The sequence below is a fragment of the Myotis myotis genome, unplaced genomic scaffold (assembly GCF_014108235.1).
Source record: "Myotis myotis isolate mMyoMyo1 unplaced genomic scaffold, mMyoMyo1.p scaffold_m19_p_6, whole genome shotgun sequence".
Taxonomy (NCBI): Eukaryota; Metazoa; Chordata; class Mammalia; order Chiroptera; family Vespertilionidae; genus Myotis; species Myotis myotis.
The window spans coordinates 6063744-6087683 of NW_023416368.1; the positions used below are offsets into that span (position 1 = coordinate 6063744).

A 23940-nucleotide genomic window follows, 5' to 3' on the forward strand; every position below is an offset into this window, starting at 1 on the left:
ACGGAAAAAAAGAAGAATTTACATAAAATTTAAAGATCTAACAAGAATTTAGTAATTCTAGAAACAAGGGGGAGGGCACATTCTTCTCTCCACCTTCCCCCATCCCTAGTAAACATCGAGTCAAGAACATTCCCCAACACAGAGATAGGGGTTGCAGGCCCTCGCTGCTCCCCAGTTCAAACGCCCGATAACTCTCCCTGGAAGCTCGGTCCCTGGGACCCAGGCCCAAACATGCCAGCAGCCCTGGGCCGGGCTCTCTGCCTCCCTCACAGCTCCTGGGACCTCAGACCCTCCTGGGGATGGGCTGTGGGATCAGGAGGGTCTGCGATCCCAGGAGCTTCGGAAGGAGGCAGCGTGTGTCAGGGAAGGTGAGAGCTTTGGAGAGCACAGACCTGAGTCTAAATCGCTGGCCCAATTGCATGACCTTGGGCCTCAGTTTCCCCGCCTGTAAAATGGGGGCAAGCATCCCTGATCTTCAATAGTTACTATGAGGACTACCCAGAACGATGCTGCAAAGGCCTGGCTCCTGTCCTCAGGGGCGGGGTGGGGGAAACTCGGTACCTGTTGTTCAAGTGTCCTAATAGCCGCAAAACAAAACTGTTTTCCCAGAAGAAAAATATACGCACATTGTGAAAAGCCAGGTGTGCGTGCGAAAGGGCGGAGGTGGACCACACCTGCCCCCCGCCTGAACTTCCTCAGCGGCCTCGGGGGTCGCCGGCACCCCACACATCAGACAAGGCCTCGGGCTGGGACTTAAGGGGTCTGATTCCCTTTCCGGTGTTGCCGTCCTGGGCCGCGTGACCTCCACCCCCTCCCTGTGAGCCTCCGTTTCCTCTCCTGTGCAAGGCGGGGGCTCAAACCCTATCCTGACTCTCGGAGACTGGGGGCAGGCTCTAGGGCAGGGGCAGGGACGGGACACTAGGAAGGAGATGAGGCCACAGAGCTGGGGCGCAGGCAACCAGAAGTGGCTCCCCGGGGGGACAGCTCCCACTGCTGCCCGATCTGGAGTCACACATCCCCACACGCCTGAGTATTCTGTCCCCATTTTATAGCGGAGAGAACTGAGGGCCGACTCCAGGTCTCCTGCCTCCTTCTGCTGGGGCCTGGGCTCCAGGGGAGGACCCAGCTCAGGGAGACTAGCTCCGAACGCAGCCCTCCCCCCCTCATCAGCCACAGCCCAGCCCACCGCAGGCAGCCCTGGCCTCTGCAGGAGCACCCGAAGGGCCTGGGGCTGGGGCTGGACTGCACCTCCCTCCCCCACACCCCAGTGTGGGAAGGGTCTGTGCCGGCCGCCGGGCCAGGGGAGCCAGAAGTCTGTTCTCCCCCAACCGCAGCAAGCCCTGGACTGGCCTAGACTCCACTGGGCGCGCATGACATAATGAGGAGGGAGCCGGGCCAGAATTATGTAAAGTCTTTAGGGAGTAATAGCAGCAGCAGTTCTCAGAAGGAGAGAGAGAGGGGGGAAGAGAGAGACCCCACCCACCCAGGCCAGGTTTTCCCCAGAGCCTGCCTGGTCTTCCGCGTCAACGCCCCTCCCTCCATGACCCAAGCCCCAAGCCCCAAGGCCCAAGTGCAGCTGGACGGGACCCCTCCTCGCCACTCAGTTCTGTTCTCAGGCCTGTACCAGGCCAGGCAGGAGGAGGCGATGACATTCTCTCACCCCCCTCCTCGTCAGACCTCCTCAGCACCCTGGCAGCCCCTCCAGTCTTCACAATTCAACAGCCTCCTCCCTCTGCCACTCCTGCCCTCACCAGTCTCCCCCTCCACGCCTCCGCCAGGGGGATTCTTGCTGAAAGGCCCCCCGGGGAGTCTCCGAGCCACTGAAAATCCAGCCCCTTTACCGGGACCCACAAGGGTGCGTGATCTGGTGCCTGCTGGCCATCCCACCTCCTGCCCCTCCCCACAGCCCTCCAGCCAGCCAGCCCCCTTGCTGCTCCTCTCGAACACATCCCGCACACTGGAGCCTCAGGACCTTTGCACTGGCTGTTCCCTCTCACTGGAGAATGCTTTGCCCAGAGCTTCCCCTAGTGACTTATCGCAAGTGTCACCTCCTCAGAGAAGCCTCCTGGCCATGCTGTCCAATGTCTTACTAGCCTCCCCCAGCCAGCACCCCACCCCCTGCTCCACTGTCCTCAGAGCTCTTCTCCAATTGTCTTATTTGCTACCGTTTTTATTGTCTGTCTCTCTTCACCAGAGGTGCGCTCCATGCTGGCAGGACCTGACCTGTCTTATTCGCCGCTGTGATCTCCATCCAGCACTAGCCCATCCCGGGCTCCCAGTAAATGACCAATCAGTCAAGTTTACTAAATGCATCAATTCGCTTGAGAGGGAGGAATGAGTAACATGAAGAACATGAGATTCAGGGAGGTGAAGAGACGTGCCCCAAGGCACAGCTGGTCAGAGCAGGGCAGAGGTTCGGCCCCAGGCTCTGATTCCACAGCCACTACCCATAGCCCCTCCCCTCCCCACCAGTGGGGTCTCTCCCGCCACTCCCTGGTCTCTGAGCTTCCACCCACCCATCCCCAGCCTCGGGGCGACCATCACATATTCTGACTTGCTGTGTGACAAAAGGAAGCACCCTGTCCCTCTCTAGGCCAGGACTAGGTGACCTGCAAGGCCCTGTTCCATTCTGCCTCCCTAGGAAGTGTCAGTAACTTCCATTCATTTAGAGCTTATGATGTGCTGGGCGCTATTCTAACAACCTACCATGCATTGTCTCACTTAATCCTCACAACCATCCCATGAGGTTAGAACTATTATTATCATCCCCATTTTACAGGTCCGATAATTGAGTCCCAAGGTCACACAGTGATGCAGTTCAAACCCAGACAGGACTCAAACCCAGGCTGACCAACCCAGAAGTCTTAGTCTCAGCCCGTCTACCCACCCCTCACTGCTCCCCAACACCAGCCCCTTTTCTGGGGAATGAGTGCGTGCACACCAAAGGTGGGCAGCGAAGGTCTTCACCATGACCTCACTTTCTGAGGGCAGAGGTCTAGGGGCAGAGAAGCCCACACAGCCAAAGGTCAGGGCCCACCCCTCCCAGCTCCACTTCCAAATGCCCTTGAGGAAGGAGGGGTCCCCCAGAGGGTCACCTTCAAGCTGATACTGGAAGGTGGGGAGCCCTAAGGAGCACCCAAGGCTCAAACCACAGCGAAAGGGGCAGAAATGCCAGATCTGGTCAAGGGAGTGAGTACGGGATAGGGAACCCCGTGACCCAGGCCCCTGAAAGGAAACAGAGTCCGTCTCAGCAGGCTCCGCACAGAGCGGGAGCCCAGCACCTGCCTATGGCTGGGCCCAGGAGCTCCCAGGCCGGCAGCATCCAGAGAGGAAAGCAGAAAAGGGAAAAGAGTGAGAGAAAAAGGAACTGGCCAGAAAGCCCTTCTATAAACACATGCTGCCCCCCCCCCACCCCACCCCTGATGCGACCCCCGTTTCTCCGAAGTGGATGGCGTAACAATGGTAATTTTTTAAACAGCAGCTAATACTTACTTAAGCATTTACCCTCTGCTGGGCACTGTGCTTGGAGTCTGACTGTGGGATGTCTCACTAGCTCCTCACAACCCTAAGAGGAAGGCCCTGTATGTCCCTTTTACAAATGAAAAAACTTAGGCACCGAGCAGTGAAGCTCCTTGCCAGAGTCACACAGTAGGGCCAGGATTTGACACAGGCAGAGTATTAACTCCAGAGCTAGTCGGAGACAGACAGAGCCTGAGGTAGGCAGAGGGGGCAGACCAGCAGCAGGCCTGTGATGGCCCAGAACAGAGAAGGGGCATTGATTGGTTGGGTGATTGATTGGCTGATCCCACTGTGATTCCCTAGCGGGAATCTTTGGTCTGAGACTTTGGTTTGAAGGGAGAAGCAGAGGGACACGTACAAAGAGAGACACGGGAAAACAGGACCAGCGAGGGGGAGCCGGAACGGGTTTCTTCCCACCTCCACCTGCCAAGCCTCCACGTAAACCCCAAGACCCGTGAGCACCCTGGGGGAGCCGGGAGCCAGGAGAGGCACGTGGGCCGGTGCAGGGCGGCCGGCAGCAGGCTGGCCGCTACCTTCCAATGCTGACGGAGCTGCTGGCCGCTCTCCAGGTGTCACCCTGCAGCGAGGAGCTGTCCTTGCCACAAAGGCACTGGGAGGGCCCAGGAATCAGGCTCCCTTCCTCCACGCTGCAGCTGCAGCGGGGCCGGGTCGGGAGGAAGGGAGAGGGCGGGGGGCAGGGGAGAAGGGGTCCTTTCTGGAGATGTTTCAGCATCACACGCGATGGCCGTTCTACAGAGGCGCCCATGGCTCTCCTTCTCCCCATGTCCCCGAGGAGGCTGGCAGGCCACGTGGGCTCGCCGGGGAGGAAGAGGGGAAGAATCAATAGGATTGATCCGGGGCTATATTTCATCCTCGCTGTGGCTCTAATTGGCCGTTTCAGCTGTGGAGTCAGCGAGGTGTGGGTGGCCACTCCTCTGGGGACAGAATTCGTGGGACATGAGCTCAGACTGAGAATCAGTGCCCCTCCCAGCTGGGAGAGCCCCGAGGGGAAGCCGGCTATGCTGCACAGTAAGAAGCACACTGGCTGGCAGGACCTACTGTGTGCAGCAGGTCCTACTGTGTGCTGAGCACTTGCCCTGGGGGACCCTTGCCCTCAGCACTCCCGGAAGCACACGAGAGCCATCCGTGCACTGGCTCGGGCATTTAATGGGCACCTGTTTACGGCTGGCTCTGTGCCTGGGGACACAGCAGTGGACGAAACAGACAAAAACCCTGCCCTGAGTGAGCATGCATTGTAACAGGAGAGGCGGAGAGGGATAACTAAACAGATAGCAGGACGGCAGGCAGCGGAAGTGCTCGCACGAGAAATGTTCCCAAGCGGGCCGGGGCAGGCGCTCTCTGCGAGGGGACAGCGGAACAGAAGCCATGAGGTGTCTGGAGAGGAGCGCTCTCGGGCCCAGGGGGCAGCCAGCACGAAGGCTCCCAGCCGGGAACACACAGCATGTCCAAGGCCGCAGGATGGAGCGGAGAGAGCGTGGACAGCGTGGAGAGCCTGGGGTGGGAGCGGCCGCCACGAGTCAGGCGGCCCTGACCTGGATGAATTCGAAGTGAGAGGAGAGCCTTTGGGAGCAGCGACCGCCTTGCATTTGGCTGCGTGTGGAGGGTGAGCACTGGGCGTCGGGCTCAGAGAGCAGGGTCTCGGCTGCTTCAGCCACACCAGCCAGCCCACGGGACCCTGCTCCTGGGACCCTGCTCCTGGGACCCTGCTCCTGGGACCCTGCTCCTGGCTCAAACAGCCCTCCCGCAGGTACCAGAATGAGGTGATGAGGGCTGGAGCATCCCCTGTCACTCTCATCACCAGCTCAGCAAAAACCCCAGCCCTCCCCACATATCTTCCTGCAGAGCCACACAAGCCAGCCCCATTTTACAGGTCAGAAAACTGAGTCCCCAGGTCACACAGTGATGCAGTTCAAACCCAGGCAGGACTCAAACCCAGGCTGACCAACCCAGAAGTCTTGGTCTCAGCCCGTCTACCCACCCCTCGCTGCTCCCCGACACCAGTCTCTTTCCTGGGGAACGAGTACGTGGACACCAAAGGTGGGCAGCAAAGGTCTTCACCGTGACCTCACTTTCTGAGGGCAGAGAAGCCCACAGAGCCAAAGGTCAGGGCCCACCCCTCCCAGCTCCACTTCCAAATGCCCTTGAGGGAGGAGGGGTCCCCCGAGGGTCACCTTCAAGCTGATACTGGAAAGTGGGGAGCCCTCAGAAGCACCCAAGGCTCAAACCACAGCGAGAGCAGCAGAAATGCCAGATCTGGTCAGGGGAGTGAGTACGGCATGGGGAGCCAACCCAGGTCCCTGAAAGGCAAGTCCACGGAGCCGGAGACCACGGGGAGACCCTCTTGCAGAAGGGCATTTTGCGGGTGCCCCACCGACTCCCCTCAGATGTCACCAGACTGCTCACTGCCCTGAAGCAGGCAGAGAGCGCCTGGGCAGGGCACCCCAGGGTGCGCCTGTACCCCGTGCCCACCCACGGAGCCTGGCATGGGATCTGAGGTCCGGAGTGTGCGTGGGGATGCCAGGTTCCAGGCATGAACAGGATCCTGTTCGTGCTTGATATTCACTGAAACTCCCAGGCTGGGCTCCAACCGGGGATGAATGCGGGGCCCTGAGATGGAGCGAGCAGTTTCCTGGGCCATCCGGGGTTCCCTGACCGGGGACTACTGGCTGCCCCTCCCCCACAGGTAGGGCAGGCCCCCGACACAGCTCCGTCCTCCTGGCGTGGCTTGGCCACATAAATCACCCTCTCAATAATATTGGTATTGATTATCTAGATTGGAAGCCTCAATTGGCTCCATTGTCTCACTTCCTTTCCTGGGGTTCACAGATGGGGTCCCATCCCCCCATCTGTGTCTCTAATGCGACATTTAAATGGAGTGGCCTCAGTGCCAGCAAGGCCCCGTGCTGCCCTGGGTGCTGGGGGGGGGGGGGGGGGAGCGAAGCGCATATTCCTGGAAAAGGACTTATGAACGCCCGAGCTCATGGAGCCGGAGAAGCAGCCAAGATGGGCTGGGCCCGGACCCTCCACGTGCAGGACCAGAACCGCCTGAGCCTGGTGAGAAAAGCAGGGCCCGGGCCCCCAGACCCACTGAGCCAACATCACATTGAGCGAGAGCCCTCGGTGACTCCCACTGCGGTCACTGCTCTCGCCACCCTGGTCGTGTCCAGGAGGGAAGCTGAGGCCCAGAGAGGCCAAGGGCTCGCCTGAGGGCACACAGCAGGTGAGACTCCCCGGGACTCTAGTTGGGGCAGAGGAAACATGGAGGCCAGGGGCTTCTGGAGGGAAGGGCCCGCTATTTGCACAGGCGCCTCTCCCTCCCGAGTTCCTGCCTCCTGTCTCAGGGCGTGGACAGATGGTTCAGACCAGAATCTGTCCCCCCTGTGCTCTCCCAGCCTGGAGGGGCCAGCCAGAGCTGGGGGGACTCCCCAGGAGGGCACCTCCCTCCCGCCCGGGCCAGCCAGCTGCCCCTTCCCTGGCAGCAACTGGACAGCAGCTCCCAGGGAAAAGCGCCACCTGGGTCTGCCCAGCACAGCCAGACGTCCAAGAGGGGGGCACGGCGGGATGGAGGCCCCGCAGAGGCGGCAGCAGAGGGCCTGGGAGCGGTGGGGACCAGGGGCGAGAGCTGGGGTCCAGGGAAGGAGGCAGAAAGGCAGAGATGGTGGGGAGGGGGCAGGCAGAGAGGACCAGACACAGAGGGGGAGGGAGGAAGACCAGGAGGGAGGGAGAAGGACCCAGAAGGAGAGAGACCTGGATGAGGGAGAAGCAGCCAGACCGAGACAGGAAGGAGGGAAAGAAGGAGGAAGGGGAATGGAGCAGGAAAGAGTGATGGGCAGGGAGCGGGAGGGAGGCAGCTGGCCTGGAGAAGCCGAGCCAGGGTGGCCCAGCCCTGCCCGCCCGGCCTGGCCCAGCCCCCAGGGGCGGTGCAGCTGCCACACTAGGGCCCGACCACGGGGTCAGTCCTGCCCTGGGGCTGAGGGAAAATAAATGGTGTCCAAGATAAAAGGTCCGAGAAAGTATTTGTCTTGTTGTCACGTCTTGACTGCAATGGGCAGGGGCCGACAGGGCATCATCCCAGAAAAAAGCCGGGCTGGCAGGCCCCCAGCACACGCGAGACCCGGCCCCGGCCCCGGCCCCAGCCCCAGCCCCAGCCCCCACCTTCCCGGCCTAACAGCTCCCAGAACCTGGCCTGAGAAGGCAGGGATGGTGGGGCATGGTCGGTATTTGCTCAGCATCTATCCCCAAACCCCCTCCAAGCGCTGGGAAGTTGGATCCTGTCCGTGACACTCACAGCGGAGGGTCTCTGTGGGCTGGGGGCTTGGGCAGAGAAGGGGTCAGGTGTCTTACTCCTCCCAACCCCTCCGCAAAGGCAGGTGATGGTTCCCAAACACCGAATTCCAGGGTCAAGGCCAAGTTAAGAGGACGGTGGCCCAAGGTACTGTCCCCGTGCCTCGCAGGTACTCAAGCTCAAGCTCGCACACACACACACACACACTCACACACACACTCACACACTCACTCACACACACTCACACACAGACACACACACACTCACACACACACTCACACTCACACACACACTCACACTCACATTCACACTCACACTCACATTCACACACACACACACTCACACTCACACACACACTCACACTCACACACACACTCACACTCACATTCACACACACACACACTCACACACTCACTCACACACACACACAGACACACACTCACACACACACACTCACACTCACACAGACACACACTCACACTCACATTCACACACACACTCACACAGACACACACTCACACACACACATTCACACTCACACACAGACACACTCACACTCACACTCACATTCACACACACACACAGACACACACACTCACACACACACTCACACTCACACACAGACACACACTCACACTCACACACTCACAGACACACACACTCACATTCACACACACACTCACACTCAGACACACACACTCACACTCAGACACACACACTCACATTCACACACTCACACACTCACACACACATTCACACTCACACACAGACACACTCACACTCACATTCACACACTCACACTCACACTCACACTCACACTCACATTCACACACACACAGACACACACACTCACACACATTCACACTCACACACAGACACACACTCACACTCACACACACATTCACACTCACACACAGACACACACTCACACTCACACACACATTCACACTCACACACAGACACACACTCACACACACACACTCACACAGACACACACTCACACTCACATTCACACACACACTCACACTCACACAGACACACACACTCACATTCACACACACACTCACACACACACTCACACACAGACACACACTCACACTCACATTCACACACTCACACTCACACACACTCACACTCACACACACACACTCACACTCACAATCACACACTCACACACAGACACACAGACACACACACTCACACACCAGGCTGCTTCTCACCACCACCAGCCTCCAAAAGCATTTCCCAGAGGCTCGCCCCCTCTGAGCCTCAGAACCGAGGGCTGGTGAGCAATGCCGTGGGGCACAGCCGCCGGCTCTAAGCCATCCACTGTGGGCCACTGATGGGCCTTTACCCGCAAAGGCACTTCTTATTCCCCCTTTCCGTTAGTCCTCCCAACGAGGCTCTCAGGGACGCACCCCGCACCCCCGTGTCACAGACGAGGACACCGAGGCCAGCAAGGGGCAAGGTCACACAGCCAAGGCCGGGCAGAGCTGAGATTTGAGCCTGAGGTCTCTGGGGTGGGGAAGCATGTGCACGCTGGGGCAGGAGGGGGTTGGCACCTACCATACTTGTCCCCGTCCTCGCCACGGGCGCTGATCCTGCGGCCCAGGACCTGGATGTGCTTCCCGCTGGTCCGGCTGTAGAGCTGGTACAGCCGCAGCTGCTTACGGCTCACATCGTCCCGAGCCCGCGTCTGGTTCTCCACGTGGATCCGGAAGTCCACGTTCTCCTCGGCCGCCAGCACCTGGGCAGGGCAAGGAGCGACGGTGAGACCCTTGGAAGTCCGGGGTCCCCTGCAGGCCAGGGCCTCCTCTACGCCAGCTCTGGGCCAGGCCTCGGCGCACACGCACAGCTGCCCGAGGCCACCCCCATCTCCCACATGAGGCAGCGAGGTGAGGCAAGTTGCCCCAGGTGGCCATGCCAGGAAGCGGCGAAGATAAGAATCAGGCCCAGGTCTGTTTGAAACAAAGCTCACTATCTTCCCACCACAGCCTCACATCAGAGCAAGAAGTGCCGAACAAACGAACGGAGGTTTCTCTTTGGACCTTGGGCACACAATTTGCTTGGTCTCAGAGTCCAGAACCCCTGCTCCGGCCACATCCCAGGGGGCTGTGAGGATATGGAGATGGGAGAGGGGTGGGGAGCATATGACTGCTGTTCGGGTCCTTGGCGGGGAGGAGGGAGGCCCGACAAGTCTCATCTCATCCCGGAAAGAATGGGCCAGGTCATGTCACTTCTTCCCGGAGCCTGATGCTGAGGGAGCCCCTCCCAGGCCCTGAGGGTCCTCATGCTCGCCCAGGCCACCAAGCATTTCCCCACATCCTCTGCGAAGCCGCCTCTGGCGACGCCAACACTTACTCTCCAGCCTCCCTTCACCAGCACAGCCTCTCACCCGCACACCCTTGCCCCCTGGCTGTCTATCCTCCGGCAAACCCAGTCGCCTCCCTCCCTCCTGTGATCCTCCCCCTCCAGGGCCTCCCATCACGTTTAGATGAGGTCCCCACCCCGACTGCTTTCATCTCCTATCACCCCCTCTCCACCAGTTCCACGGGCTGCCACTTCACACCGCAGAGCATGTCAAACACAGAGTGCACACCTGCCCCAGGGCCTTTGCACTGGCCCCTCCCACCGCTTCCATGCTCTCCCCAGATCTTCACATTCTGGCCTCCCTGCTTCCTTTGGGTCTCTGCTCAAATGTCACATCCTGCCTGCTTTTCTGAGGCCAGGCCCCACTCTGTCACTATCCGTCTCTCAACCACCCTTTGTTTTTCTTTCTAACATTTATCAACCTGCCATAACATCTCTTTGTCTGGCTTTCGTCTGTCCTCCCCGCGCAGACTGGCAGCACCGGGAAAGCTGAAATGCTCCCTTTGTCGTTGGCTGCCCTATCCCCAGCATGTATAGCACAGTAGAAACTCAAACATTTGTTGAATGAATGAAAAAAGAAATGAACAAATTAACATTGAAAAGATCTAGAGTCCTGTCATTCCATTTAACATTAAATTGGGTTTTTCTACGGCCTGCTAATGGCGCGCCTGCCCTAACTCATCTTAACCAGAAAGCTGAACAGTTCTTAAAGGTCCAGGCTTATTCCCATTTAGGCAATAGGACCTCAGCCCACTCAGCCCACAGCAGAGCTCTTGGGACCTGGGCTGCGGCTGCATCAGCCCTCAGCTGTGAGCGGCCGGGGTCAGGGACCGTGTTTCCCTCATGGCTACACCCCACGCCCAGCCCGGGGCCTCTGTCCCCCAGCTGACCTGCACATCATCCTCCACCCCAGCCGGGACCCCCAGGCACATCCGCGGGACCACATCATTTAACCCTCACTACCATCCTCCGACTGGAAGGGTTAACCCACATTACAGATGAGGAAACTGAGGCTCCAAAGCTGAATTGACAAGGTCACAGATCAGGCAATGGCAGCCCAGACCTCGTGGCTCCAAAGCCCAGCTTTCAGCCCCATCTTGCTGCCCCCCGCACCGCCCCCCCCGCACCCCCTCTCCCCGCCCAACCAGGGCCATCAGGCGCAGGACCGAGGTTCAAAACCCAGGGCGTGCCGCTCCCTAGCTAAGGGACCCCAGGCACGTTACTAACCTCACTGGGCCTGTATCCTCACCTCTAAAACCAGGGTGCTGGCTTCAAACGCACGAAGTCCTAGCACAGTGCCGGGTGCAGAGTAAGTCTCGGTAAGAAACTACTAGGAGAAGGTCAGGCAGCCCTCGAACGGCTCCCCGGGAAGCCCGCCAACAGAAGCCTCTTGCGGCGCAAGCAGATCACAGGCCCTGTCCCTAAGGAGGCACTTCTGAGGCACAGATACAATTTGCGAAAGTACTGCTGCCTTGGGTCGCCTGGACAACCCTGTGACATGAGGATGCTTAACGCAGCCATTCAACAGATGGAGAAACTGAGGCTCAGAAAGGGTAAGTCGATTGCTCTGACTCACAGTCTGGTGACGTGGAGCCTGGCCGCTGGCCCACCGAGCGTGCACACCCTTCACTCCACCACCCTCACCGCCAGCTCTCCCCGCCTCCCTCTCCTCCCCGCTCCCCACCACCATCCACAGCCAGGACCCAATCGTGTCACATCCTGATGCTCAGGGAGGGACGCCCCCCCCCCACCCCCCAGTGGGCATGTGTCCTAAGACCTCCCACCCGTGGCCCTCAACCTTCCCGAGGTGGCCTGGCCCTGTCCCCTCCCCCAGGGGCAGGCGTCCAGCCTCCCTCCCTGTCCTCCAAGTCTCCTCCTGCTCACAGGAGACCTTATCGACCAGAGGTCAAACCAATCTCCTCACCCCGGGCCCCGAGGGGAGCTGCCCTGCCCAGAGCCAGCCCCCCATTACCGATTTTCTCCCTGGCGCGCTGGACGGAGACGGGCGGTGACCCGGGGTCAGCAGGCGCTATCTGGTGGCCCTGCCCCCGGATGTGGGAGGGATAATCCATCTTGCCCAGCTTCCACCGTTCAAGCCACACTCTGTGGCCCCATCCATCCCTAGGGGGGCAGGGGGGTGGCCTCTGACACGGAAACACTCCATCCTCCCGAAAAGGCAGGAGGCCCCTGGGCTTCTGGGGAAGACCTCAGAGGGCTCCAGGCCTTTTTGGGGGGGGAGGGGAGGGCCGTGTCCTCTGCGCAGGGCACCCTGCCCCCTCTGCACACCTGACCCCTGCCCTCAGGTGCCTCGGCCGGAAGCCTTTCCTGCCCGCCCACCCCAGGTCAGGTTGGGGCCTCCGGAAGGAACTGTAATGGCTTATTGTCCCCAGCGCCCAGCTGGTCTGGGTCATCCTGGATCTCTGGCTCTGCCCCCAGGAGGCACCCCGCGAATACATGCTCAACGACTGTGGCTGGGACAAGGGAAACCTGGCGGCCAAATCAGCCCACCGCTCACCACCCAGAGGGCCCGACGCAGGGACCCCAGGGGGATGAAAGCCATCAGCTGCTAGCTTTCCTCGGCTAAGAAGCCTCTAGACATGGTACCTTATCTGAGCCGCTCAGCCACCCATGGAGGGGGGCACCCGTGAGAGCCCACTGCACAGATGGGACCTCAGCGTCAGCTCCCCAGGCCACAGAGCTCCCAGGTCTGCCCGTGGGGCTCACACAAGCAGCCCACTCAGGAACCATCTCCCCGCCTTTCCTGCGAGCTGGGACGCAGGTCACTGGCCCCGCTGCCTAAGAGGCGGCCTGTCTCCCGGGCCTTCCTAGAACAGTCAGCACTGCTCTCTGCCGGGGACACCCCTCCAGGTGGGGGGTTAACTACTGACTCCCTGACCCAGGGCTGCCCAGGAGCAGCAAGAACCCCACAGGTCCAACTCTCCCCCCAGCTCTGCCCCCAGGCTCCCGCAGGGACAGGGTGCGAGTGGGACTGGGCTACCCCCTCCACTGCAGCCTCACCCTCGGCAGCCCAGCTCCCTAACGCACAGGGCAGGCTGTTTCCCTGCTCCCAGCTCCGCCCCGCCCGCCCGAACCACCCACAGGCGCGTCCCCAGGTGGGAACGATCTTTGTCATCGAGCCCCTGCCGACCAAGCCTCCTCTCTGAGGCTCCTGGGGGGCGAGGGGGACCTTCTATGGGATAAAAAGAGGCTGGGGTGAGCCCCCAGCCCAGTGCAGCTCCCAGCCATCAGCCCAGGTCCCCACTCCCACCAGCGCAACAGCCGCCACAGCTCCCCGGGAGATTTCGGTCTCACCCACCCACTCGCGGCTCTGAAGACACGTCTCGGGGCTTCCTGTCTCTTCCCGGGCCACAGACCCACCTCCCACGGACATCTGCCCCATCACCTTCCCGCACACACAACACAAACACGCCAACGACCCACAGCCAGCACCGACCCCAGCTGGTGTCCTGCTAGCTTTCTCTGGCACCTGTAGCATATTATGTACCTAACTTAGAACCTGGCCCACCCCAACTCACCCCCTGCTTTGACTTCTGTGGCCCTCCGTTTTCTCACTAGCAGCATGGGAATTGTTCACAGTATTTATCTCAGAAAAAAAAAGTATACTAATAGCAATAGCCACAACCTTTTTCCTTCTTTGGTTTGGTTTTCTAAACAGCCTACTTCCTGAGCATGTCCTCTGTGTTAAGAACCACGTTAATGATCCTACATCATCCCCAGAGCGGCCCTGGGACCTGGTATGGTTATTATCCCCATTTTACAGATGAGGAAACTGAGGCCTCGTCCAAAGTCAGAACTGGTGAGAATAGGAATCCTGATTCAAATCCAGCTCCCCCTCTGTCTATTCTAGAAACCAGCTCTCACCACCTCCCCCTCGCCGGCTTCCATCTCCTTCTCCCTTCACCCACCCCTCTCTCCTAAGCAGGACAGCAGTTGGTTCTGGCCACAAGCCACTGCTGGGGCAGGGACTGGCTGAAGGCCTTGGGCTCACTCCCCGACCCAAGAGAGCAGGGTGGGGTCAGACTGCCCCTCCTGCCCAGGTCCCCATCCTTGAGGCCGCATACAAGCCAGCCGTGCCCCTGTCTCCAGGCAGCCTGCCCAGAAAAGGGAGGGTCTCCCTGGTCCCAGGAGGGGCAGCCCACAGACTTCCGGCCACATTCCACCACCGCCAGCCTCCTTCAGTGGCAGCAGCATGTGCCAGCCGTGCCCAAGCCTTCTCCAAATTCTAGATTCGAACCTGAGACCTGCACCCCGTACTCCAGGAGTGGTCCCTGATAGAGTGAGCCCCACTCTCCACCCCAAAATGCAGCTCCCCAAACTCTTCCTCGAGAGCGAGCGGCCTGGAGCAGGCGCCGGAGCGGCTGCCAGCCCCAGGGCTCCGTGGATTATTATTATCGTGGAGAGCGAGACTGACGCTGGCTCTCACTCAGTGGGCGCTTGCTCAGTGCCAGGCCCAAGCTAAGCATTTTCCAGGCACCGTCTCCTTCCTCCTTGCATGACCTGGGCAGGTCTGATGATTGCCATTCCCAGGACAAAGGGAGACCGACAGGCCAAGGGACTTGCCCGAGCCATACGGAGAGTGACAGAGCCAAGATCTGAGCCCATCACTGGCTCTAGAGCCCCCAAATTTCTCCCAGCTGGCACCCCCAGACAGAAAGAAGAGGAGGAAGGCCAGGCCCACCCCTGAATCTGCACTTGGCTCAGCTCGATGCCCACACCCACTGCTCAGCCCCAGGCTTCTCCCCCCTCTCCTGTTACACTCCCCACACCCAACCCAGCCCTTCCCCACCCCCAGCCTGGCCATTAAGCTCCCAGGGCTATCAATGTATTGATTGGCAGGGCTGAGCCATCAGCATGGGGGTGGGGGGTGCTGCCACCCAAGGCAGCTGACCGGAGCTCCCTCTCCCATACATCAGCCTTCTCGGTACAGATCATCAATATGGGTGCTGCTGGCGGTCAGCTCTAGAGCCAGCCTGGGGGAGGGGCAGGCTGGGGGTGGGTCTAGAGACCCACCGACCCCTGCTCTCTTTCCCTTTTCTCCCCCTCACCCCCCCCCCCCCCGCCTGCCCCGTTTCAACTCCCTCTCCCTTAAAGCTCTTGGGTGAGGAGATAGTCATGCACACCTACAGGGTAATAAATAAACAGGCCCTTTATTTCAGCATTCAATGCCCACCACGGCCTTTTACATCAACCCCATTCCTGGACTTGAGGCTCCAGATACCCCAGGCGGCTGGGAGTCCCCTGAGTACATTAGGACGCTCCCTGCTCTGTGTACAGATGTTCTGTTGCCTGCAAGGCTGGTACGCGCGCACACACACACACACACACACACACACACACACACACGCTCACCTCACCTGGCTGGCTCCTATTTCAAGATGCAAATGGGGCACCATCCCCAGCCGGGTCCTCTTGCCCCAGCGTCTGGTTTCTGGGCCCTTCATCAGAGGACACATGGCACCCTGTCCCCTGCACAGATCCCTCAGGTCACTCTCAAGTCCCCACGGGCAGGGCAGACCCTGAACCCCCTGTGCCACATACCTGGCACCCTGGGGTGTGCAGAGGGGTGCTCAGTCCAGGTGCCCAGCCCCCAGAGAAACTGCTCCCCTCCCCGCCAGCCAGCACTGACCGCATTCCTCCTGCAGCCAGGCCTGTGCCAGGTGCCACAGGGGCGGGGGATGGGGCAGGACTCCCCCCCCCACCCCCCCACCCCTGCCTTCCAGGAACCAGGGGCTGGCTGACAAGCAGGCCTCCAGAAACACCAGCCCCCCAGTCACTCCAGCTCATTCACTTAACACTTACAATGAGCCGGTGCCCTGCCAAGTCATCCCCAGGGGACCACAACCCACCCTCACAGCAACCCCAAGAGGGAGGCTCTCTCCGGATGCGCATATGAAAGATGAGCCACACAGAGCTCAGGCAACCTGCTCAATACAGGGCTCCCAAGGGCCGAGCAGGTGTGAAGGAAGGCAGGGGCGGGCCTGGGCCAGAGCCTGAGCTCCTCTGCATCCCTGAGAGCCCCAACAGAGAACACACTGGTCATAGGCCAAGGGGTCCCAAAGCGGAGGTGGGGTGGGAGGGAGGGGGTGGGGGATGGTGCTGAATAAAGCTGCCTGAAGTGCCGGCCGCCCCTCCCCAGGGGGCACTTTGAGGACAAAGCTGAAGCCTTGGATGTCTGCTTTATGCCCCTCAAAACCCAGTCCAGGGCCAGCCGTGCAGCGGGCGTCCCTCGAGTGTGTGCTGAGTGCCTACTGCTCTCAGCTGGTCCAAGACCAGCTTCAGTGACTCCTCCCAGCAGGGACCACAGTGTCGTCTGCGACCCATTCCCCATGATGAGGAGGCAGAGACTCAGAGAGGTCAAGGATCTTGCCCCAGGCCACACAGCCTGCAAGTGGTGCAGTGAGGATGCCATGCAGACTTAGGTCCAAAGCCTCCGACTGGAGGCCTGATGGTGTCCTTCTGGCTTTCTCCGGCACCTGTAGCATATTACGTACCTAACTTAGAATCGACTGGGCCATCACCATTACTCAGTTACTTACTGCGTGTCAGCTGCGTGCTAACTACTCCCCGTGCATTATCCATTTAGCCCTCGCAATAGTCCTTAAAGGGGTTACCCATTTTACAGATGGGAAAACCGAGGTGCAGAGGGTTGAAGGAGGGTGAGGAGATTTGCCGCATAGACACGATTCAAATGTAGGTCTCTCCTGGCCAAAGCCCATGCATGCGAGCACCACAGAAGCCGCCTAACTCACCTTGCTAGTACCCAGGATGGTAAACTGAGGCACAGAGAGGGAGGTCACCCAATGAGCCAGAATCCCTGGGACCCTGAGAGTTTTTGTGTTCTGTGACGCACAGGAGATGTGTCCTGGGCCCCATCCTCGGCCCAGCAGCATTTTAAATGGGCCTGAGGCTTATGCCATTTCCACGTCACAGCAAATGAAATCCGAACACCTCCTGGCCCCTCCCAGCAAGCCTGACGACAGCCAGAGGGGCCGCTTACTCACTGACGGCCCATCCCCAATGGCCACACGCAGGCCCAAAGTGCGGACAGTGGGCCTCAATTACGCATTACTTTCTGAGGCCCGGGAGCTCTCCCCCAGCCGAGCCCACACTGGCAGGGCCCCAGTGCTGCCCGTCCCGGAGTGCTCGGCCACCGGCCTTTCGAGTGGGGACACCCACCCAACAAAAAATACAGAGCATACGGAGCCAGCCCCTGCCCTCGGGAAGGAAACAGCCAATACCTCCCCTCTCCCTGTGACCAGCAGGTGGCCGTGCTCTGGCCAAGGGACTTACTACACTGACAGGAGACTGGTGGCGAGGGAGGCCTCCCAGGGGCTCAGGGCCAGGTCTGGAAATGCAGATGAGAGGTCAAAGGGCTGGGATCCCACTGCCCCTGCTCTACACCCTCAGGGAGGAGGGGCCGTCTTGCTGGTGGTTTTCTTCCCATCTTACTTGTGCAGTAGCTGAGACCCAGAGAGGTTAAGTAACTTGCCCAAGGTCACACAGCAAAGACAAGGCCGAGCAACAATTTGAGCCAGGCTGGCAGACTTCAGCCCTCACACTGTTATTTAAGAAGTCCGGGTTCTGTTTCTAGGAATATATCCTAAGAAACCCGAAACACCAATCAGAAAGGATATATGCACCCCAATTTCATAGCAGCACAGTTTACCATAGCTAAGATCTGGAAACAGCCCAAGTGCCCATCAGTAGATGAGTGGATAAAAATGCTGTGGTGCATTTACACCGTGGAATACTATGCAGCTGTAAAAAAAGAAGGATCTCTTACCCTTTGAGAGAGTGTGGAGGGACCTGGAGAGTATCACGCCAAGTGAAATAAGTCAGTCAGAGAAAGACAAGTGTCCCATGATCGCACTCATATGTGGAATCCAAGTAACAAAATAAACTGAGGAACGGAGTGGGTCCAGAGCCTGGAAGCAGGGGACAGAGTGCGGAATCTGGGAGGGAAGGGGGGGGGGGAGGTAATCCACCAAAGACCTTGTATGCACATATGCATGGCCCATGGACACAGACAACGGGGTGCTGAAGGCCTGGGGGTGGGGGGCAGGAGCGGGCTGGAAGGGGTCAATGGAGGGAAAAGGGGGACAAACGTAAAACTTTCAACAATGAAGATTGAAAAGAAGTCCAGGTCCTAGAGCCGCACAACTCAGAGGTGAAGCCACCTGCGCCTCCTCTTGCCATTGGACCAATGGCAGCTTACTTCAGGCTCTGAGCCTCACTGTCTTCACCTGCGGAATCCCCGCGTCCCAGCGGCTGGGAGGCCGCCCCAGAAGCTGTGAGAAAGCGCCTGCCTGTCCCAGTGGCGGCTCGGTGTCCCTGTCAGGCCCACAGCCTGCACTCTGATTCCCACACTCACAGCGTTCCTGCTGGAGGACAAGGTCAGAGCCAAAAAGTCCTGCCGAGGACAGGAAGTCCCCTCCCTGCCCCGCCCGCTCCCTTTGGGGGCCCCATGCCCAGGGCAGGGTGGGGGCAGTGCTGCAGCCCGGACACAAAGCCCGGAGCCTGCTGACACTGGCCATGCCGACCACCAGAAATTTTAAAAATCCACCTTCTTATCTCAGGGCAGGTGACACCCCCCTCCCCCGGGCTGCAGGAATGCTGGCAGGGTGCCCCTCCCCCTCCAGGCTGGGAAAGAAGCTGGGAGGGGAGTGCCGAATCCCCCCTCCACCCACCCCCCATCCCCACCCCCCAAAACACCCATCACTGGCTCTGAGACCCTTCAGACCAGAACATTCCAGGGAGTTCAGAGCTTGCAGGCTGAGCCGGGTGCCCTCCACTGCAGACCCCTCCCTGGGCAAGCCCATCCCCCACCACAGGGGCCACAGGGAGCTCTCCCCGGGGACCCCCAGCATGCCTCCTGGGACTCCGTTTCCCCACCAGTAGTCTCTCTGAATAATTTCCTTATTCTTCCTGAAAACACCTGCCTGGTGTGGTGGAAAGAAATACACGCCCCTGAATCCAGACCCTGGGCTTGAACAAATCCCTTCCCTGCTCTGTGCCTCAGTTTCTCCGTCTGTGGAGTAGGAGTGTTACCCTCACTTCCTTCAGGAGGAAGAATAAAACAGGCGCATGATGCAAGAACCGCTTTCAAAGCCCTACAAGCGGGGCTCTGTCGGGAGGGGCAGGTGGTTTCTCCCACCTGAGCTGGACACACCTGCCCCACCACACACACACACACACACACACACACACACACACACACACACGTCACAGCCCGGGGGAGGGGGGGACAAGGCGGGGGCGGGGGGCGGTAAAGGAGCTCCTGTTTCCCCAACGCTGCACCCCTCTAGACGGAAACCCTGGAGGCCAGCAACACGGGGCCAGCAGGAAGCAGGCTCCCAGCAAGTGTTTGTTGAATGAACATCTGACTGAATGGATGGAAAAGATGATGTCACCGCTTTAAGGGACGGGAAGAGATTAACCCAAGAACATACATGCACATGGGCACAGCCCATGGACACAGACAATGGTGTGGGGGGGCCTGGGGCAGGGGCTGGGCGGAGGGGGGGCAAAGGAGGGCGAAATGGGGGCATCTGTAATACTGTCAACAATAAATAGTAAAGAAATTAAATTAGAAGTTCTATCAGACAGGGCAGCTTCCCATCCTGTTCAGCTTGCAGGGTAAACCCCCCTGGGGAGGCCGGGCGCGGGTCCGAGTGCCAGGCTTCGGCGAGGGGCATGGAGAGAAACTTGGAAACTGGAGCACGGCGGTGAGAGGAAGCGGCGCTGCAGGAGGGACCGGCCCCGGGGGGGCCCCCCTTCCGCCCCTCAGCCTGGCTGTCTCGGGAAGGCCGGGACCTAGCCGAGCCTGGCGGCGGGAACAATGCCGGGCAGGTGCCGGCGGAGCTGCGTGAAAGGCCCAGCCCGGTGTCATTGTCAGCGCTCAGCCAAGTGCAGAAAAGCAATTTACTGGTCACGCCGCTTGCTCCCCTTGGAAATTTTTAAAATTCTTCCGATTTGAGCTATCCGCGGCGTCCCAGGTCGTGTGGAGAAGGGATTTTATTAAATCTCAGCTTCCCACTTCCTGGGGTAGCCGGCGGGAAGGCGGGGCTCGCCCCGCGGGGATGGGGAGGACCAAGCCTGGCACTGACTATGCTGGGGGAACTGTGGCTGGGGGACGGGCGGGGGCCCATTGTGGGCCCGGGGCTGATGAATGGGAAGAGGGGAGGAGCCCCAAAACTTCACTACTCCAGTCCCCCAAAACATGGAGGTGGGGGGAGGGCATGGGTGTGCTCCTGGGTGGATGCGGCTTTGCAAGACTTCTTGCACACCTACCAGGGCCGCCCCGTTCACAAATGAGGAAGCGAGGAAGCCAGGCACACGGGGGTGGGCAGATAGGGAAAGACGGGGTTGCACAGCCCCTCCACTGTGCAGGGGGCCAGCCCTGCTCACGGGGGACCTCCCGCTACCTCCCTCGAAGCTCACCCAGCCCAGGAAGCGCTGCTGCAGGAATCTGCCCCACATCCCCGCCCGAGGGAGCAGACTTCAGACGCCCACAACTAACTCCTGGGTCCCACCTCTATCTCTATGGCCACTCCACCTTTGTCCCTAGAGCATGAGGGGGGACGTGAGCCTGCCGACCTTGCTGTGACACCCTGTGGCGCTGTTTCTTCATCTGTTAGGGGTCCTAGTGCCTTTGAAATCTGTGGGGAGCTGGGAACCCCAGCCCAGACACAAGCACATTTGGACACCGTTTGGGTGCAATGTTTTGGGGGGCCCTCCCCCGCCCCCCATCCTGAGACCCTCTTAGGGTGAAGGGGTTAAAAACATCAGTCCCACGGCAGTTTGAATGGGGGAAAGCTGCAAAGCAAAGGGGAGGTAGGAGAGGGGGCTCCCTCACCTGCTTGGAGTCCTCACCCAGATGGACGTAACCCAGACAGACCACCCAGCTCTTTCCCGGGAGGCTGGCTCCAGCTCTGGCCAAGGAGGTGGAGGTGGGATGCAGGGGCCAGGTTCCCTCCCTCACACTCCCCCCCGAGAACACAAAGACCACACAGCAACCCCTCCTGGGCCCCACTTCAAGGACGCAGAGGCAGCAAAGTCCGCAGCCATCTCTCCGCAGGCCCAGCCCTCGGGGAGAGAGCTCTTGCCCTGGTAACACAAGCAGATCCGCCAGCGTGACCCTAGGGCCTGCCCTCTGCGTAGGGACTCAGCTGCAACCCAGGCAGGCCATGCCTGGCACTGGCCTCTCTCTCTGACACCAGCCATTCCCCCATCCCCACCCCCGCCCCCGCCACCACACAGGGTCACATCTGCTTTGGCAAACAGCCAGTCTTAAGTTACTGACTCCAGTTGTATTGATTCAAGGAGTCACTGGGGACCCCCTAGCCTGACCAACAGGAGGAAAGAACCCATCAGTCTGTCCATCCATCCATCCATCTATCTGTCCATCCTTCCTTCCAGTCCCCAGCCCCAAAAGCTGTCCCCAGCTCAATGCCTGACGGATGGTAGCAATCCTCTCCCAGAAGTGGGAGGGCAATAAGCAGACCCACCACCAGCACACAGCACTCCTCACGCTGGGAAACTGAGAACCACCGGTTCCCCTGCTCAAGGCCCCCTCAGCCCCTCCAGAACCCAGAAGCCTAAAGCCCGAGCATCCTCCCTAACCTTGTGAGGACACCTGCCTGCAACCCAGAGGTGGACAGGGAAGATAATCTCTTTTGGCCCCAGTCCAGCTCCTCGGAGGGCCCCTCCCCTGCGGCTCTAGGTGGGTGGGGGGCGAGGGCCGCTGGCACTTCCTATTCTCTTTCCCTTTGCACACACACACCCCCCCACCCACACCCACCCACACCCCACCCCCCACCCCCGCCAACCACCGTGCTGAGGTAGCCCTGGTCTGGTTCTAATCGGGGCTGAAGTCGGCTCCCTCTTTCCCTCTTCTCTCCACCGCCCCCCCCCCCTCCTTCATTTCCACGGCTTTGGAAGCCGGAGTGTTCCAACTGTCTGCGTGCCAAGACCTTCCCGAGTCTGAAAGCTGCTGAAGTAACAGATCAGATTTTAGCAAGTGCTTTCCAGGCTGCGCGCCAAGCCCTCTTCTGATTCACTGAGAGCGAGCGAGCGAGCGGGGAGCGAGGCGGGGAACCCGCCGAGGGCTGCACCACCTTGGGCGAGGGTGTGCGGAGCGGGGCCGGCTCAGGAGTGGCCTCGCGGAGACAGCCCCGCGGCCCAAGCGCCCTGCTCTGCTCCCTCTTAGACCCATCGCCCCTAGTCCCGCGTCTCGGTGTTCGTCAGTCTGTCTGTCTGTCTCTCTCAATGCTGCAAATGCCTTAAAAACCACAGAGTAATTTACAACTGAAGCTAATTCTCCCCGGACTCGAAATCCACTCGGCTGAAAGGAGCCTTTTTGTTTGGAAGAGCGATCGGGGATGTGAAGGGACGGATGGCAGAAAATCCCTAGGTCCCAACTCCTCGCCGGCTGCGGGCAGGGGGCTCGGAGCGGCGCGTTGCTGCGGCTGAGCCCGCCGGCTCCAGCAGCCCCTCCCAGCAGAGGCCGACGGGGGCCGCGCGCCAGCGCGCCCCGAAGCGGAGACCCCTGCCCTTGGCCAGTCCCCCGCCGGCGCAGGGCGCGCGCGGAGCCGCCCTTCCGCGCCCTGGGAACAGGTGCACTGGGCTCGGCGCCCGGGAGGGGTGGGGCGCAGGGAGGGGGCGCGGCGTGTACCGCGAAGCAGGGGCGGGAGGAGGTCAGAGTCAGGGGCCCACGTACCTGTACCTGGAAGCACAGCAGCAGGAAGTGTAAACACCTGCGGGAGAGAGAAGGAGAGGTGTTCAGAGGGGGGCGCGCGGACAGACAGAGACGCGGTCCGAAAGTCAGACGGGCGTGCAGACGGAGCCCGGGCACCCAGACAAACGACCCTGGATGGGGAGCCCCGGGCGCGAGCACTTACAGGCAAGTGCAGGCGGAGGGCGCTGAATACATCGCTGGGCGGGGAGGAGGCGGCGGCTCCTAGCCCAGCCTGCACATGTCCGCTCCGCGCGGCCGGGACCGGGCGCCTCCGCCGGCGCCGCCGCCGCCGCCGCCGCTGCTGCTGCTCCCTCCTCGCCGGTTGCTGCTGCTGCAGACTCTGCTGCTCCGGGGCGCTCCGCGGCGCGCCCTGCGGCATCAGCGCCCCGCGCGGCTCCTCCCGAGCGCTGCGCCCTCCGGGCTGGCGCGGGGGCTGCGGGGCGGCCGCCGCTATGCAGGAGGCGCCCAGCCGGTGCGGGGAAGCTTGCTCACTGCCGGCCGGCCGGCCGTCCGGGCGTCCACGGGAAACTGGCTGTCCGGTTCACTCCGGGGACAGCATGCGTGGCGGGGCTGGAAGCAGGGTGCGCTCTCTGGCCGGGGCGCGGGGCTGCGCGGGGCCAGGGGTCAGCGCTCCAGGGCTGGAGCGCGCGGCTGCTGCACGAACGCGTCACGGCCGCTCCGTCTGGGCGCCCGCCGGCTCATGTCTCCTCCTCCGCGTCTCTCCGGCCGTGCGCATCGCCGCCTCCCACCACTGGCGGCGGCCGGGGCGTTTTCTACGCGCGGGCGGCGAGGGGGCGGGGGGCCGGGGGCGGGCCCGGGCCCGAGCCGGCACAATGAGGATGCGGGGCCCGGGGGCTCCCCCCTCGGGGCGCGGCCGGACGGGCGCTCAGCTCGCCTGGGTGCGCCGCGCCCACATCAAAGGCGGCCCTGCCTGCTAGCCTGCCTGCCGCGGCCTCTCCACTGCCTCCTCCTTCTCCTGGCGGCTCCG

The 23940-nt window shown here is 60.8% G+C and overlaps 1 protein-coding gene across 2 annotated transcripts in view; it reads right to left on the reverse strand.

Annotated features, from left to right (window-relative positions):
- Window positions 1-23675, reverse strand: part of FGF18 (fibroblast growth factor 18) — a 32430-nt gene extending 8755 nt beyond the window's left edge. The window contains exons 1-3 of one of the 2 annotated variants that reach the window (XM_036312703.1): window positions 23116-23675; window positions 22941-22971; window positions 9392-9572 (exon numbers count right to left, since the gene is read on the reverse strand). In XM_036312703.1, the coding sequence (XP_036168596.1) occupies window positions 9392-9572; window positions 22941-22971; window positions 23116-23147 (244 nt within the window). In that variant the 5' untranslated portion in view covers window positions 23148-23675. Of the gene's footprint in view, window positions 1-9391; window positions 9573-22934; window positions 22972-23115 lie in introns of both variants that reach the window. The other variant, XM_036312702.1, reaches the window with a different exon arrangement.
- Window positions 23676-23940: the final 265 nt, after the last annotated feature.